A 15,150-nucleotide genomic window follows, 5' to 3' on the forward strand; every position below is an offset into this window, starting at 1 on the left:
TCGGGACGGGCTGCTACTCCGGGGGACCCACGGACAATGTCGGGGCAGGCGGGGGCCCTGAAGCCTGATTGCTAGCGGCGGACCGGTGAACTCAGGAGCGCGGGGAGGTGCGGCGGATGAGGTAAGGCTCCGGGGAACCCACGGACAATGTAGGGGTGGGCGGGGGCCCTGAAGCCAAGGTCGGGACGGGCTGCTACTCCGGGGGACCCACGGACAATGTCGGGGCAGGCGGGGGCCGGGGCGGGCGGAGGCCCTTAAGCCTGATTGCTCCCGGACAAGGTCGGGACGGGCTGCTAGTAAGGTCATACATCGGGAAACCTATATACGGTATCTAAATCGACACACAACAGCTTTGAATTTAATATGTTTTTCGACTGGTAACCAATGTAGGTGGATAAGGCTCTGGGTTGCCGACTTGTGTCTTGGGATGCCTAGGAGACGTTGGGCAGCTGTATTCTGATGAACCTGCAGATTTCTTAAACCTCTTTAGTGGATACTGATAAAGAGGGAATTGCAGTATTCCAGTCTTGATCATAAAAGTGCTGTGATTACAGTTTTTTGCAGAGCCGATGGTGTATACAGCATGATCTTCCTTAGAGCTTTTAGAATAAAGTAACATGAGGAGGCTGTATGATTGAACTGGCCATTCAAAGATAGTTTTATGTCAAAGATTATACCAGGATTTATTTGCTTTGACACTAGGAATCGGGAGAGGTCCAAGTTCAGATGGCCGCCACTTAGTGGACCAGAAAGATGGGTTATTGCCAAAGAGTATGAATTCAATTTTAGAGCGTTGTCGTTCTACCTTGACCGCACAAAAGAATTCCGGGTGGACGATCAACACTTCGTAGGCTATGTGGGAGTAATAAAGATAGAAGTCGGTACAGAAAAGGACCATCTCATGATGGATTATCCTATGCATTAAAATCTGCTACGCACTGAAGCAACCCCCTGGGGGCTTGTGGGCTCACTCCCCCAGAGGGAAGGCTGTGACCACGCCGTGTCTCAGTCATGGACATCTGCAGGCGGCAACCGGGTCCTCACTGCACTCATTCAACAAGCACTGCTGCCTGGACAGTCAGGTCTGTTGTGACGAGCACTTCTCCTGTTCAGTCCTGCAGGACTTTCTGATCTAATTGCTTTCTCAATCCCACCTCCAGGGAGGTATTGCTTGGCTATCTCTTCTAAGGTCAGGAATCTGTGGCTAGAAGTCTCTATCAGATGAACAAGTTACTTATCTTTGGTAACACCTTATCTGGTAGAGATTCTATCTAGTCGCAGATTCCTGCCCATTCTCCCTGCTCTACGAACCGATTACTGTATAGAGATCATCCTCTTAAGGGACTTAGTTTGTCACCCCAGTGGTCAGGGCTCACCATGGCTACGTGCTCCTGGCGTGGAAAGTCTCGAAAGTAACTGACGTCAGTGCACCTAGGTGGCGCCTATACAAGTTTCATGCATGTCACTTCTGGCACGGACGACGCCAACTATGACACGCAGAGAGGAGCTAGGCCACCTACCGGCGCACAGGGGTACTGCTCGAAAATCTTCGGTATCCAGTCTGACACCTGGGGATTATTTTAAGATAAGGAATCTGTGGCTAGAAGTCTCTATCAGGTGAACAATATGATGGAATCTCTATCAGATCAGTCGTTACTAAAGGTAAGTAACTTGTTCTACAGCGACACACACTAGATGGTGCTCTGTCTGAAGCTGCGCTTATCAAGACATGCTGGACGGTGCTGTTCCTGAGAGTGCGCGCCGTGACTTGTATCAGATGGTGATGTGAAAGAGAGGAGGCACAATAATGTGCTCAAGGCTGACAGGATTGCGCCTGCGACTGGACAGTCCCTGGATGTGAAACAGGTGGAGGCGGTTCTCATGCTAGGCGCTCACACACAGACACAGCTGGTGATCTGCTGTCTATGATGGCACCACTGGTGTGTGTGGATGGGAATGGAACCTGTGAGGCCTGGCAGACTCTCGCCCTATACCGTCTTCCACTGAGTGATATTCACTTTGTTCCCCTTTTGTGGAGATATGATACTCTGCACACAGGAATGACATCACGGTGAGTCCACGCTGCGTGCTCACAGTCCTAATCTCGTCCTTGAGACATGCTGTGGCCCTCTCAGCCATGGTTTGACCATCTCAGCCATGATGTGACCATCTCACCCTACAAGACCTTCAAGCACAGCTGGAATGAAAGGGGCCTCAGCTGAAAGAGTCCACCCAGGGCGGCCCTTCTCATGCCCAGTCTTTCTTCTGATGTGCTGATACACCGAGCTGCATCTACCCAGATAAAGATTTATATTGAATAATGAACTTTGCGGTTATAGTAGCCATGAGACGCACCTTCCCACAGTCCCCCTAGTCTGCAAATAACCTGTTGCATATTTGCAAACCGTTCTGTGTGCTGAGATTTGCTGTCTGCAAAGACCTGCTGTGTTGATTGTTTGGAGCTTGCATGTCATAGCTGCATGCATTCTTGAGTGGTGTACTAACACCCAGACTTGTGTGTTAATTAATCATGTTCCTTGTTGCATTTCGTGACACACACATAGTTATTTGGCTCACTGGATGACAATGATTGCTCTTTTCCAGACGTTTGGCAAGATCGCCATGCAAGATGGAACCCAGATCAGCCGGAACAATAACTTCCAGACCTTTCCACAGGCTGTGCTGCTGCTCTTCAGGTGTGTGCTGCTCTACCTGCTTAGTGGACACCTATTGCCCTTCCCTGAGACCTACCATACCTGCGTACAGCCCTTCTCTCAGGCCTACCATGCCTGCGTTCGGTACACATACCCCCCCCTTCCCTCAGGCCTGCTATGTGTCTTAGGGTACACCTATCACCCCTTCCCTCAGGCCTATTATACCTGCGTACGGTACACCTATCGCCCCTTCCCTCAGCTCTGCTTTGTGTCTTAGGGTAAATCTATTGCCCCTTCCCTCAGGCCTGCTATGTGTCTTAGGTTACACCTATCACCCTTTCCCTCAGGTCTGCTTTGTGTCGTACGGTAAACCTATCGCCCCTTCCCGCAGGTCTGCTTTGTGTCTTAGGGTAAACCTATCGCCCCTTCCCTCAGGTCTGCTTTGTGTCTTAGGGTAAACCTATCGCCCCTTCCCTCAGGTCTGCTTTGTGTCTTAGGGTAAACCTATCGCCCCTTCCCTCAGGTCTGCTTTGTGTCTTAGGGTAAACCTATTGCCTCTTCCCTCAGGTCTGCTGTGTGTCTTAGGGTAAACCTATCGCCCCTTCCCTCAGGTCTGCTTTGTGTCTTAGGGTAAACCTATCGCCCCTTCCCTCAGGTCTGCTTTGTGTCTTAGGGTAAACCTATTGCCTCTTCCCTCAGGTCTGCTGTGTGTCTTAGGGTAAACCTATCGCCCCTTCCCTCAGGTCTGCTTTGTGTCTTAGGGGAGTGTGGATGGGTTTAGCCTACTCAGCTGCCTGCTCAGATGGTAATTGTGACCTTCTTGTCCTCTGCCCCCAGGTGTGCCACAGGTGAGGCGTGGCAGGAGATCATGCTGGCGAGCCTCCCTGGGAAGCGCTGCGACCCCGAGTCGGACTACGCGCCGGGGGAGGAGTTCACCTGTGGAAGCAACTTTGCCATTGTTTATTTCATCAGCTTCTTCATGCTCTGCGCCTTCCTGGTGAGTCTGGGCATCAGCTTTTGAGGGCATCGCTAGAGTGGAGGGCTCTGAGGTCTCACGGGCCCCTTCCCTGAGGGCATCGCTAGCGTGGAGGGCTCTGAGGTCTCACTGGCCCCGTCCCTGAGGGCATCGCTAGCGTGGAGGGCCTTGAGGTCTCACTGACCCTTCCCTTAGGACATCGCTAGTGATAAAATAACAATATTCCTAGACTCCTCGGCTGGTGACAATGTTGAAGCCACTCCTTAAATGATATATCCTCAAAAGCCCTCCCGAAACTGATGTATAAGAAAGGAGTTGCTGCATTTCTACTACTAAAGCATATCGTGCTAGGCAAGGTACTGCTGCAACCACCACCCAGGAGTCTAGATGCCGAGGAGTCCGAGGGTGTAGGAACTTCTGGACCCGCCTGTAAACAAACCCAGTTGAAGGTAAAATGTCAAGAGGAGGAGTCATACATTATAGCTCCGTGTTTGTAAGATCGAGGAAACCTGGTAGGTTATGATGTCTGTGACCAGCACTGACCGTACCATAAACGTCCTTATGATAAGCCCTGACGATATGACTCTCAGTATGATAGTTGTTTTGATCTATATTTCCAGTAAGCGGAATACCACGAGCAATCAGTTCTTCAGATTACAATAAGCCTAGTTAAAGTCCTCCAACAGTTAATGGCAAACTATTGTGCTACTATGTCTGTTCAGCCAGAGACACAACTGATTGCGCAACAATCACCTATTCTGCAGTTTCCACCTCTACCATTGCCACAGCCACAACAACCTTATCTGCAGTGGTAATGCAGCATTGAGAAAATGCATACCCTGATTACACTCCAGCATAGCACAGCAGACATTTTTTGTGGATTTGATGGTCATGCAAGGTTCTGTGAAGGCCTTGTATCCTTACCTCTCCGTGCACTCCTCCCAGATAGGAAGGGAAGATGCTTGAAAAACACTACAAAACAATGACAGTCAGGTGGGTAGTCATTCTGGTCAGATACAGTCACCAAATGTGCACCATATTTAGAACTTAGTACAAGATAACCAATGAGTGGAGTTTAAGACGATCCTGCAGAAATGAGAAAAGTCTCTTTAACTGCAGTAGACTATGCTGTGGGTATCGCCGAGGCAAGGTTAAGGCAGCTGGCTAAATGTTGTGTGCAGCATGGGGTTGGCTGCATGTGGGGGGTTGGATTAATGTATGGTAATTAAATATTACTTTACGGTAAAAAACTGGAAATTCAGTGAGAAAAAAACAAACATTAGAGGGGCGTTATAGTTAGGAAATAGTAGTAATAAAGCATGGAAATTCACTGAAAAAACAAAGGTTATAGGGACGTTATAGTAAGGTCCACATTTCACACACATAAAACCATACAAATTCAGCAATTAGTTATTTCAAGTAACTATAACTCGTAAACTCACCATGCACTGCTTATTACGCCACATATTACATCACTCATAATATCTTTTATACCAACATTGATAATATCACTGCAAAAGCTGCAATAAAATTATTTATTAGAAAACTGTGCATGGCGGGGGCGCAAGTTATAGTTCTCTCTCAGGGAGTCATCATTGATAGTCATAAGCACTGAATAGTCACGCCCATAGGCGGCGATCTTGGAGCACCTTTCTATAATATGCCTTCTAAAGTGTGAATGCTCGCCTTTTCTTCCGAAGGCCGGGCAAAACACTTAAGACATGAGAATTGTGCAGTCTATAAAAAAGGCTATAATGGCTGACATTCTTCAGCCTGCATTTAAAAAGTGTAATGAATATATGTGCATAAATCTAAGGCCAAGTAATTGGCAGAAAATTATTTGTTTACATAAATCTCTTTCACAAACTCATTTTAAAAAGGGAAAGGATGAAGGAAAAATGGACAATGTAGCCGTTTCGACTGCCATTATGTGTACTGGAAAAAAGCATCTGCACCTCTAAGTACCCAGAGACCACCAGTATCCCATCATGCCCAGCAGGTGGCAGTTGCTTCAGTTCAATGCATCAGTTATAGTTATGTAAAGTAACTAAAACTCGTGCCGTAAGTTAACTATAACTCGCAACCCTGCCATGCACAGTTTTCTCATCAATAATTGACAAGGCTGAAGGCCGGTGTGCAGGGGATGGCAGTTTACGGGGTTTGGATGCAGAACCTGGCCATAGACTAGGCCCTGCAACCTACCCCTCTCCACGCACGGCCAGGGGTTGACTTTATATATGGTAATGCAAACTTACTTTAAAAACAATGTAGAAATTAATTGAAAAAACCCAAAAGGTAAAGTGATGTTATAGTTAGGTATAATAATATCTAGCTTTGCATTAAAAAAGAACATAGAAATTCACTGAAAAAAGCAAAGAATAAAGGGACGTTATAGTTAGGTAAGAATTTTAGTGACAACGTAACATTTTAAACTAAAAAAAAACACTGAAACTTACCAGTTATAGTTAGCTCTGGTAACTCTAACTCATGCCCTAAAGCACTGGTAATTACCCCGGATAGTACATCACTCATTACATCTTCTATGACATCATTGATAATATCACTGCAACATTTGCAATGAAATTATTGATGAGAAAATGGTGCATGGCGCAGGCATAAGTTATAGTATCCGTAGGACGAGTTATAGTTACCAGAATGAATATTTTAGTGACTATTACCTAGTGGCAGTCGCCACTAGGTAGTTATAGTTAGGTCAGCTGCGCCATATGAAAGGCATTTTTGTGTTTCTAATAACTTTGGCACCGTTTGACAAATCCCCACGAAACTTTCTGAAAATGTGCTACTTTTTTACAAGTTTGTGCACAGAAAGTTTTGGTGTGATCTGTCAAACCAGGGATGAAAAAAGGGAGTACCAAAACACAAAATCCCCATGCATTTTCCATAGCCCTCTTTAGGACGAGCTGCAGCAAAAACTGCTGAACGGAATTACATCAAGTTTGGTAGTAAGCTAGATCTTGGTCCACAGATAGGGCTTTTTGTAACCTTGGGCATTACGCGAAGATCGCGGAGGTCCAAAAAACTCTGCTTTGCGTTGCGGAGGTTTTTTTCCTCATGCGCGTTCGTCAATGTCAAGTTAGCGAGCGCAAGCGTGTAAAATCAACCTCCCAATGAGATTTCTCAATGCAGGGGGTCAGATTTCTCATTGTGAGTGGTCACGTATGCTCCCAACCGCTCGCATTGAGAAACTGTCCATTCACATTGAGAAAGCTGCAGCTCGAGTAGAAATCTGCTCGAGCGTCAGATAGGAAAGCAGCACCCACTTGCTCTGTGAATGGTGCTGTTTGCAATGATTACACAGTGAGGACAAGCATCCTGCACCGCAAATCACCGCAAACAGCATTTATCTATCACACTCCACTGCTTGCGGAGCTCCGCGATGGGCAGCTGAGTTTTTTTCTACTCCGCGTAGTGGAACTCCTCGAACTCCGCCCAGGGTTAGCTTTTTGTGATTTGGTGTAAAGCCGTTCGGTAATTTTTGGGAAATTAAGGTTAAAAAATAATGGTATATCTGGACGGTCGAGAGACTGTCGAGAAATGCCAGTTTAAAAATAGAGCATTCTGATTGCCCCAGGGTGCCTTATTTCCCTTCAGCCATTTCGCTCCTGTGTTAATCAGACCCCCGCTGGACCAAGCGCTCTAATTGGCTACCAGCAACATAAGAAAAATGTTGCTTGCAATCATTACTGGACTCAAAGATATAGTCCCCTGTCTTGAAGTTTAACCCCTTCCATGCTGATGACGGCCCCTGGCCGTCATGCATCACGGTGGGCGTGTGCTGATGACGGCTGGGGGCCATCATGAACCCGCCCACTGTTTAAAAATGCTGCACAGGCGCAGAATCGCAGCCGCGCCCAAGGGGTTAAAAAAAAAAGAATAATCTAAGGGGCAGGGTAGGGATACCCTGACCTTCTAGGCCCCATGGGGGCCAAAATGAAAAATAAAATCGGCAACAAATGCTGTGATCCTGCGAGCCTGCCCCTGGGGTCGAAATAATAAACAAAAGGGGAGGTGGGCCTTTCCCCTGGGCCAATTTTCTTAATATAGGGGAGGGGGGCCCCCAGAGCCCTGCCCGAAGGGAGCTGTATTAAGAGCTGCTCCCTCTGGGTGGAAACAATGCCAGCTCCCACTGCATGCAGGGAGCTGACTGGGGCAGCGGGCCTTAGGGCTTCCCTGCGGCCCCCAATTAAAAAACCATTGGCTGTAAGGGCTGAGGTTCACAGAGCCATCCAAGTCTCAGGGAGGGGGCCACCTCTCCTTTTAACTTATTTGGACGGCCCTGAGGGATGGGGTCCCCAACTGGAACGTCTCTTTAACCTTGGTTTTTTTCAGTGAAAGAGACTGAGTGTGTGTGTATAGTGATATACAATATAGTGATATACAACCAAGAACTATAGAGTGAAAACAAGAAATTCTAAGTACGTAACAAGCTCATTCAGGTAGAGCTGGAACAATTGTATTTTTCAAAAAGGAATCTTTTAAAATATTTCTTTAAAACACCTAGCAGACCCAGCAGCAAGAATGCCCCATGGTTCACCGACGAACTGAAGAGCTCCAAGAGGAACTGCCGAGCCCTCGAGAAAGCCTGGCACAGAGACCCAACACCGGACAACATGACTGCCCTCAAGCTCGCCACCCGAAAACACCACCAACTGATCCACACCCCCAAGAAAACTGCATTCAAGGAATGACTGGACAACAACGCACACAACAGCAAGGAACTCTTCAACATCGTTAAAGAGCGCTCCAACCCCAACGCCGGAAACAACGACATCACCCCTTCACAAGACCTCTGCAACTCCCTGGCCTCCTACTTCTACAACAAGATCGTGGACATACACAACAGCTTCAGCACTCAACCGACGCACGCCACGACCGAACCACTGCCCCCCACCACCACCCTCCGCGCCTGGACCCCGATCAGCACCGAAGACACCATCCGCACGATGAACTCCATCCACTCCGGATCTCCGACCGACCCCTGCCCTCACCACGTCTTCAACAAGGCCGACGCTGTCATCGCACCCCACCTGCGGGACATCATCAACACCTCCTTCGACACCGCTACCTTCCCGGAGAGCTGGAAGCACGCCGAACTCAGCGCTCTACTGAAGAAACCATCAGCCGACCCCACCGACCTCAAGAACTACCGCCCCATCTCGCTGCTCCCATTTCCTGCAAAAGTCATCGAGAAGACCGTCAACAAGCAGCTGGCCGCCTTCCTCGAGACGAACGGATCCCTCGACCTCTCGCAGTCTGGATTCCGGGCCAACCACAGCACCGAGACTGCCCTGATTGCAGCCACCGATGACATCCGAGCCCTGCTCGACAACGGAGAAACAGCGGCCCTCATCCTCCTAGACCTCTCCGCGGCTTTCGACACTGTCTGCCACCGCACCCTAGTGCAGCGGCTCAGCAACGTCGGAATCCAGGAGAAGGCACTGGAATGGATCATCTCCTTCCTCGCTGGAAGGACACAGAGAGTCCGCCTCCCCCCGTTCAGGTCAGAAGCCACCGAAGTCATATGTGGCGTTCCTCAAGGCTCCTCGCTCAGCCCAACCCTCTTCAACGTCTACATGAGCCCCCTCGCAGCCATCGCACGCCAACACAACCTCAACATCATCTCCTACGCCGACGACACCCAGCTGATCCTCTCCCTCACCAACGACCCCACCGCCGCCAGAGCCAACCTTCACGAACGGATGACAGACGTAGCCAAGTGGATGATGAACAGTCGCCTGAAACTGAACTCGGACAAGACGGAAGTCCTCATCCTGGGATCTTCACCCTCTGCCTGGGACGACTCCTGGCCCCCCGCCCTGGGCAACGCACCCAAACCAACAGAACATGCACGCAACCTGGGCTTCATCCTGGACTCCTCCCTCTCCATGACCAGACAAATCAACGCCGTCTCCTCGTCATGCTTCAACATCCTGCGCATGCTACGTAAAATCTTCCGGTGGATCCCCACCGAGACCAGGAAGACGGTCACCCAGGCCCTCGTCACCAGCCGTCTGGACTACGGCAACTCCCTCTACGCCGGTACCACCGCCAAACTCCAGAAGAGACTCCAGCGGATCCAGAACGCCTCAGCACGACTCATCCTGGACATCCCCCGTCGCAGCCACATCTCCGGACACCTGGGAGACCTGCACTGGCTCCCGGTCAACAAGAGAATCACCTTCCGTCTCCTCACCCACGCACACAAAGCCCTACACAACCAAGGCCCCGGATACCTCAACAGCCGCCTCAACTTCTACGCTCCCACACACCAGCTTCGATCGACCGGCCACGCCCTCGCCGCCATCCCCCGCGTCCGAAGAGCCACCAGAGGGGGAAGGTCCTTCTCCTACCTGGCCGCCAAGACTTGGAACTCCCTCCCGACCCACCTCCGCCTGACCCAGGACCACCTCGCCTTCAGGAAGCAGCTCAAGACCTGGCTGTTCGAGCAGTAGCGGACCCCCCCCCTCCCCTAGCGCCTTGAGACCCTCCGGGTGAGTAGTGCGCTATATAAATGCTGTGATTGATTGATTGATTGATTGATTGATTGACAAAGATGTGCAAAGCCCTGGGGGAGGAACTGCCTCCTTTTTGGAGAATAACCAGAGAGTGTGGTAGTTCTTGAGTGCTGGTATTTCAAGAAGGAGCGCCCCTATGCTCAGAAGTGACTGAAGCTCCCTTGAAATGCAGAATGTTAGGCCAAGTAATGCAGGGATCTGCTGGACTGTGTTTGCTGCTCCACTGAAGCTCTTTTGTAAATGGGCCAAATATCAATTGGTAACCACCGAAGAGTGTTGTGGACAGAAGAGCTATGGTCCCAGCTCACTGACAGACAGCCTCAGACCAACTCCTTGCAAACTGATTCCTCACTGAATGACTCCCACAGACTAACTCCTCCCACACCGGTTCACTGCTGACCGACTTACACCGACTAACGTCTCACTGAAGGCCAACCACAGACCAACTCCTCACACTGGCACCTCACGGACACTCTCCTTCTGACAGCCACTCTCACTGAAGGATCCCAAGGGGCCAACGCCACACAGAATGATTAGTCATTTAGAGACTCCCGCTTACCAGCATCTCACTGAGGGACATCTTACTTTTTTAATGACACATTATGGACTGACTTCTTTCTGACTGACCCATCACTGACCGACACCTCACTGATAACTTTCTTAAGTATTGCTTGTGATATTTCTTAATCCTGTCTCTCTCACACCTTCAAGTATTTGGTATTCACTACTCTGTCTCTGTCTCTTCCTTTCTTTTTCCCATTCTGTTTTCTTCTCCCTCCTGTGTGGGGGTCTCTTCCTTCCCTGTTGCCCTACTTCCTTTCCCTGTGTTTCCTACTTCCTCCACTGTGCTTTTCCTACCTCCTCTTTGGTACTTTCCTCCTCTCTCTTACATCCCTTTGCTGTTACCTTCTTCCTTCACTTTTAACACTCTTTTTTTCACCTTTCTTTCCCTTGGCCCTGTATGTCTCCCACATGATATTGGTTTCATTTCATTTGAATCCTCATTCTATGTTCTGTACCTCCTCCGTTCTCACCACTTTTTTCTGCATTACTGCCTTGTGGTTCCTCCTTGCTGGTTTTTCCCTTTTCTCCCCTCTCTCTCTCTCCTTCTCCTCTCTCTCCTCTGAGTCCTACACTCACCCCTCTGGCCCACCTACTTCCTTTCATCTTGCTCCTCGTCCTCCCTGCCCCACTTTTTGTCTTGACCCACATTCTTCCTCTCTGTGTCCTTCCTTTTTCTGTCTGGTCCCACCTTACTTCCCCTCGCCCCCCAACCTTTGCTGTTCTCCTCCTTCATCCTCTCTCTCCTCCCCTCTGGTCCCACCTTCCTTCACCTCTGTCCCCCCACCCTTTGCTGTGGCCCTCCTTCATCCTCTCTCTCCTCGCCTCTGGTACCCCCTTCGTCCTCACAGATCATTAACCTCTTCGTAGCAGTCATTATGGATAACTTTGATTACCTCACACGTGATTGGTCAATTCTGGGTCCGCATCACCTGGATGAGTTCAAGAGGATCTGGTCTGAATATGATCCGGAGGCCAAGTAAGTGAGATCCAGTTAATGTGTACCACCTAAAATGTACCACCGAACCCACACTACTTAGTGAGTTCCAACCATCCTGCACCTCCAAACCCACACTACTCAGGGAAATCTGCCCAACCTGTACCACTAAACCCCCACTACTCAGCGAGATCCTACTAACCTGTATCACCAAACCTACGCTACTCGTTGAGATCATGCCAACCTGTACATCCAAACCCACACTACTCAGTAAAATCCAACCATCCTGTACCACCAAACCCATATTATTAAAGTAAGTGAGATTCACCCACCCTATCCTGCTCAAAGTAAGTGTGATCCGTTCAACTCTTACTGCCTTCCTATTACACCTGATCTCTACTTCTCAGAATGAGATCGTCCAGTTAGCTTTATTCAAGGTGAGATCTACTCGACTCACGCCTTCCAACGAGTAGCATGTACAGCGCTTCCTACCCATTGTAAAGCTCTGACGTGCATTGGGTGATGAGTAGCGTGCTTCTCCACGTGAGTGCGATGGATGGAAGAGCGTGTGTCCGTCATGTGGCCTATAAAGGTAATGTTTATAAGTCATATGTGGGGACCAGAGTTGTGCTTGTATCTGTTTGTAGCTGTACCTAAGCATGAAGCTTAAAGTAGTGAGGGATATGATACTACCGCAATGGAGCTGGTGTAGGGACACATACGCCCGCGTGACCTCTAGGGGAAGAGTCTCAGGTCATGTGTGTGTCAAAGATTGCTCAAGCTGTGTTGTTGCAAGCCTAAGATTGCATGGATGCAATTGTTTAGGAAAATTGTGAGAAAAGGCACATATAAGTGCTACGTAAAGTACACAGGAGTACGATCTCCCGAGTCATTACTGTTCACATCAAGGCAGCTCTACTTGGTAACCACAGACCCTCTGTCAGATATGTCCAACATTTAACTACACAAGGCGAAGGAGACCTACTAAATATGTAGTTATTCAAAGTGAGCTGACATCTACTTAATGCACACTGCTCACAAAATGTGCGTTGTACCTGCCTGAAAATGACTCACAGTAAGTGAGGTCTGCTCAGCTATTAATACTTGTATTTAATGAGATCTGAACACCCATTAATACCTGTACTAAGTTGTAATACTTGTAGTAGGTGAGATCTGCACATCCGGTAATGCTTTTAGTAAGTTAGGTCTGTGTATCCAGTAATACTTGTAGTAGGTGAGAGCTGCACATTCAGTAATGCACATTTGGTAATGCTTGTAGTAAGTTAAATCTACCCACCCACTAATACTTGTAGTAGGTGAGATCTGCACATCTGGTAATGCATGTAGTAAGTTAGATTGTGTATCCATTAATACTTGTAGGAGGTGAGATCTGCCTGGCCAGTGCTATTCACAGTGAAAGTCTTGTACCCCAGACAGTGATGGACAGTTAACCCGGGCTAGGGGTGTGCAGAGGTGGATGCTTGGCCGACTAGAGGTTTGTTCAGCTAGCAGTTTGATAGACGGACCTGAACACTGGCCTCTGTGTGCTGGTGTGGGCAGGCAGGGCTCGATACTGCTCAATGAGTGGAGATGTCAGCAACACTATGGTGTTAAAAGCAGACCTGGGCACTGGTCTCTAGAAGCTGCTGTTGGTAGGAGGGGTAACTTCTCCGTTGGAGGTGCTGTGAGTATGGAAGAACACTTGAACCTGTGCCTCAGGATGGTGTTGTAAGTAGGATACATGCATTATGACAGGGGTATGAGCAAGTGTGGGTGCCTTTTGGCCCTTATGTGGTGCTGTGGGCAGGTTGTGTGTTGGGTAGGGGAGGGTACCAACCCTGATGTAAAGTGGTGGGCAGTGTTAGTCACTCGCTCCTCCCTGTCCCTGAATGCTTTTTCTCTCTCCTAGAGGCCGTATTAAGCATCTGGACGTAGTGACCCTGCTGCGCCGAATCCAGCCCCCACTGGGCTTCGGAAAGCTTTGCCCTCATAGGGTGGCTTGTAAGGTGAGTCCACAGGTCATTCTTCTGCCTTTGTTCGCCTATACTTGCATGTCAAGCAAATATATCTTGTTCCCTAAGTATTATGAGGGCTGGGTGAGCACATCACGTCTCTTCCAGGGGATTATCAATAGTCATAAGCACTGAATAGTCCCGCCCACGCAAAGAGTCCTTGGAGCACTTAAAAAATACATGCATGCTTACATACAATAATCTAGAAAAATATTTACACTTACTACAATCGCAGCCTATAAATAGGCTAAGAAGTCCAAATTGTATTTTCATTAAAAAAAAGAAACATTAACTTCCATAAGTCACCATAGAATAAAGGTGAATAAAGCAAACCTTTTGCAAGTTATTTTTAAATGGAAGAGAAACGAAGGGCAGAATTATCCAATAGGCTGCAAGTAATACATTTGGCTAATGCAATTAGCACTGTGCCTTTAAGAACCTCTCAGTACCCTCAGTATCCCATCATGCCCCAGAGGTGACAGTTTGGTCAGGTAATTTTTCCAGCTCCTGGAAACTGAATCCAGGGGCACTGAGCTCTGCCTTTTTTGGAAAATATCCAGAGATAAGATTTATTCAAACTTATTTTCAGGTCATTAAAAAAAATTGTTGGAGTGCCTTACATTTTTGTGAAGGGACCATTCTTTGGGAAAAAGATGCCCCAAATAGATCCACACAGGGTCTGTATCCCCTGCCTTCCAGAAGATCACCCTCCTAATTCATGCAGACACTGTAAAACACTCTCCAGAATAACAATGAGAGATAGAAAAAACATCAAACTGCATGGACTACAGGAGAAACAGCAAGAAAATTAACAGCAGAAGCATGCTGGTTCCTCAAGAAGGCATGGTGAAGGTCAGTCTGCAACCAGAGCGCTTTCCTCCGGCTCCAAGGACTTCCCTAGAGGCAAATCCAAGGAGAGAAGGTATCTAGGGACAAGATACTGGTCCCAATCGCCATCGAGAAGAATGAAGTTGAAGACCATGATATCAGGGACCTGCCTACCTGTTCTCTGTTGACAGGTACTCTATCGAAGTCGGCATCGAGGCTCCATTCGACATCACAGTCGATCGACATCAAGGCATGTGTTGATTTCAAGAACCCCTCCATTGATGGCAAGACCACTACCATCGACTTCAAGTCCCTCTCTGTTGACGACATTAGCAAGACTAACGTTGAGGCATCCACAGTCGACGTCAAAGACACCACCATCAGCCGCAAAGCAACTCCCATTGACGACGAGACTTCCTCCGTCAACGTCAAAGACATCACCAAGGTCGACGTTGAAGCGGCCACTGTCGACACCAAAGACAACGCTGCCTGCAGCAAAGCATCTTCCGTCGATGTTGAGTCCTCTGCTGACATGAAAAACCTCAATGCATTAATTCACTTGCCACCAAGATGGTTGCAAAGCTTAAGTAAGAGACGACGTGGTACTCCTGGTCTGGATTACTCTCGAACATATTCGATCTCAAGG

At 48.5% G+C, this 15,150-nt stretch overlaps 1 protein-coding gene across 1 annotated transcript in view; it reads left to right on the forward strand.

The window, feature by feature from the left end:
* Positions 1-15,150, forward strand: part of CACNA1F (calcium voltage-gated channel subunit alpha1 F) — a 323,883-nt gene that overhangs the window by 245,624 nt on the left and 63,109 nt on the right. The window contains exons 33-36 of the mRNA XM_078664279.1: positions 2,605-2,696; positions 3,492-3,651; positions 11,579-11,706; positions 13,574-13,670. Of these exons, the coding sequence (XP_078520405.1) occupies positions 2,605-2,696; positions 3,492-3,651; positions 11,579-11,706; positions 13,574-13,670 (477 nt within the window). The remainder of the gene's footprint in view (positions 1-2,604; positions 2,697-3,491; positions 3,652-11,578; positions 11,707-13,573; positions 13,671-15,150) is intronic.

The sequence above is a fragment of the Lissotriton helveticus genome, chromosome 10 (assembly GCF_964261635.1).
Source record: "Lissotriton helveticus chromosome 10, aLisHel1.1, whole genome shotgun sequence".
Classification (NCBI taxonomy): Eukaryota; Metazoa; Chordata; class Amphibia; order Caudata; family Salamandridae; genus Lissotriton; species Lissotriton helveticus.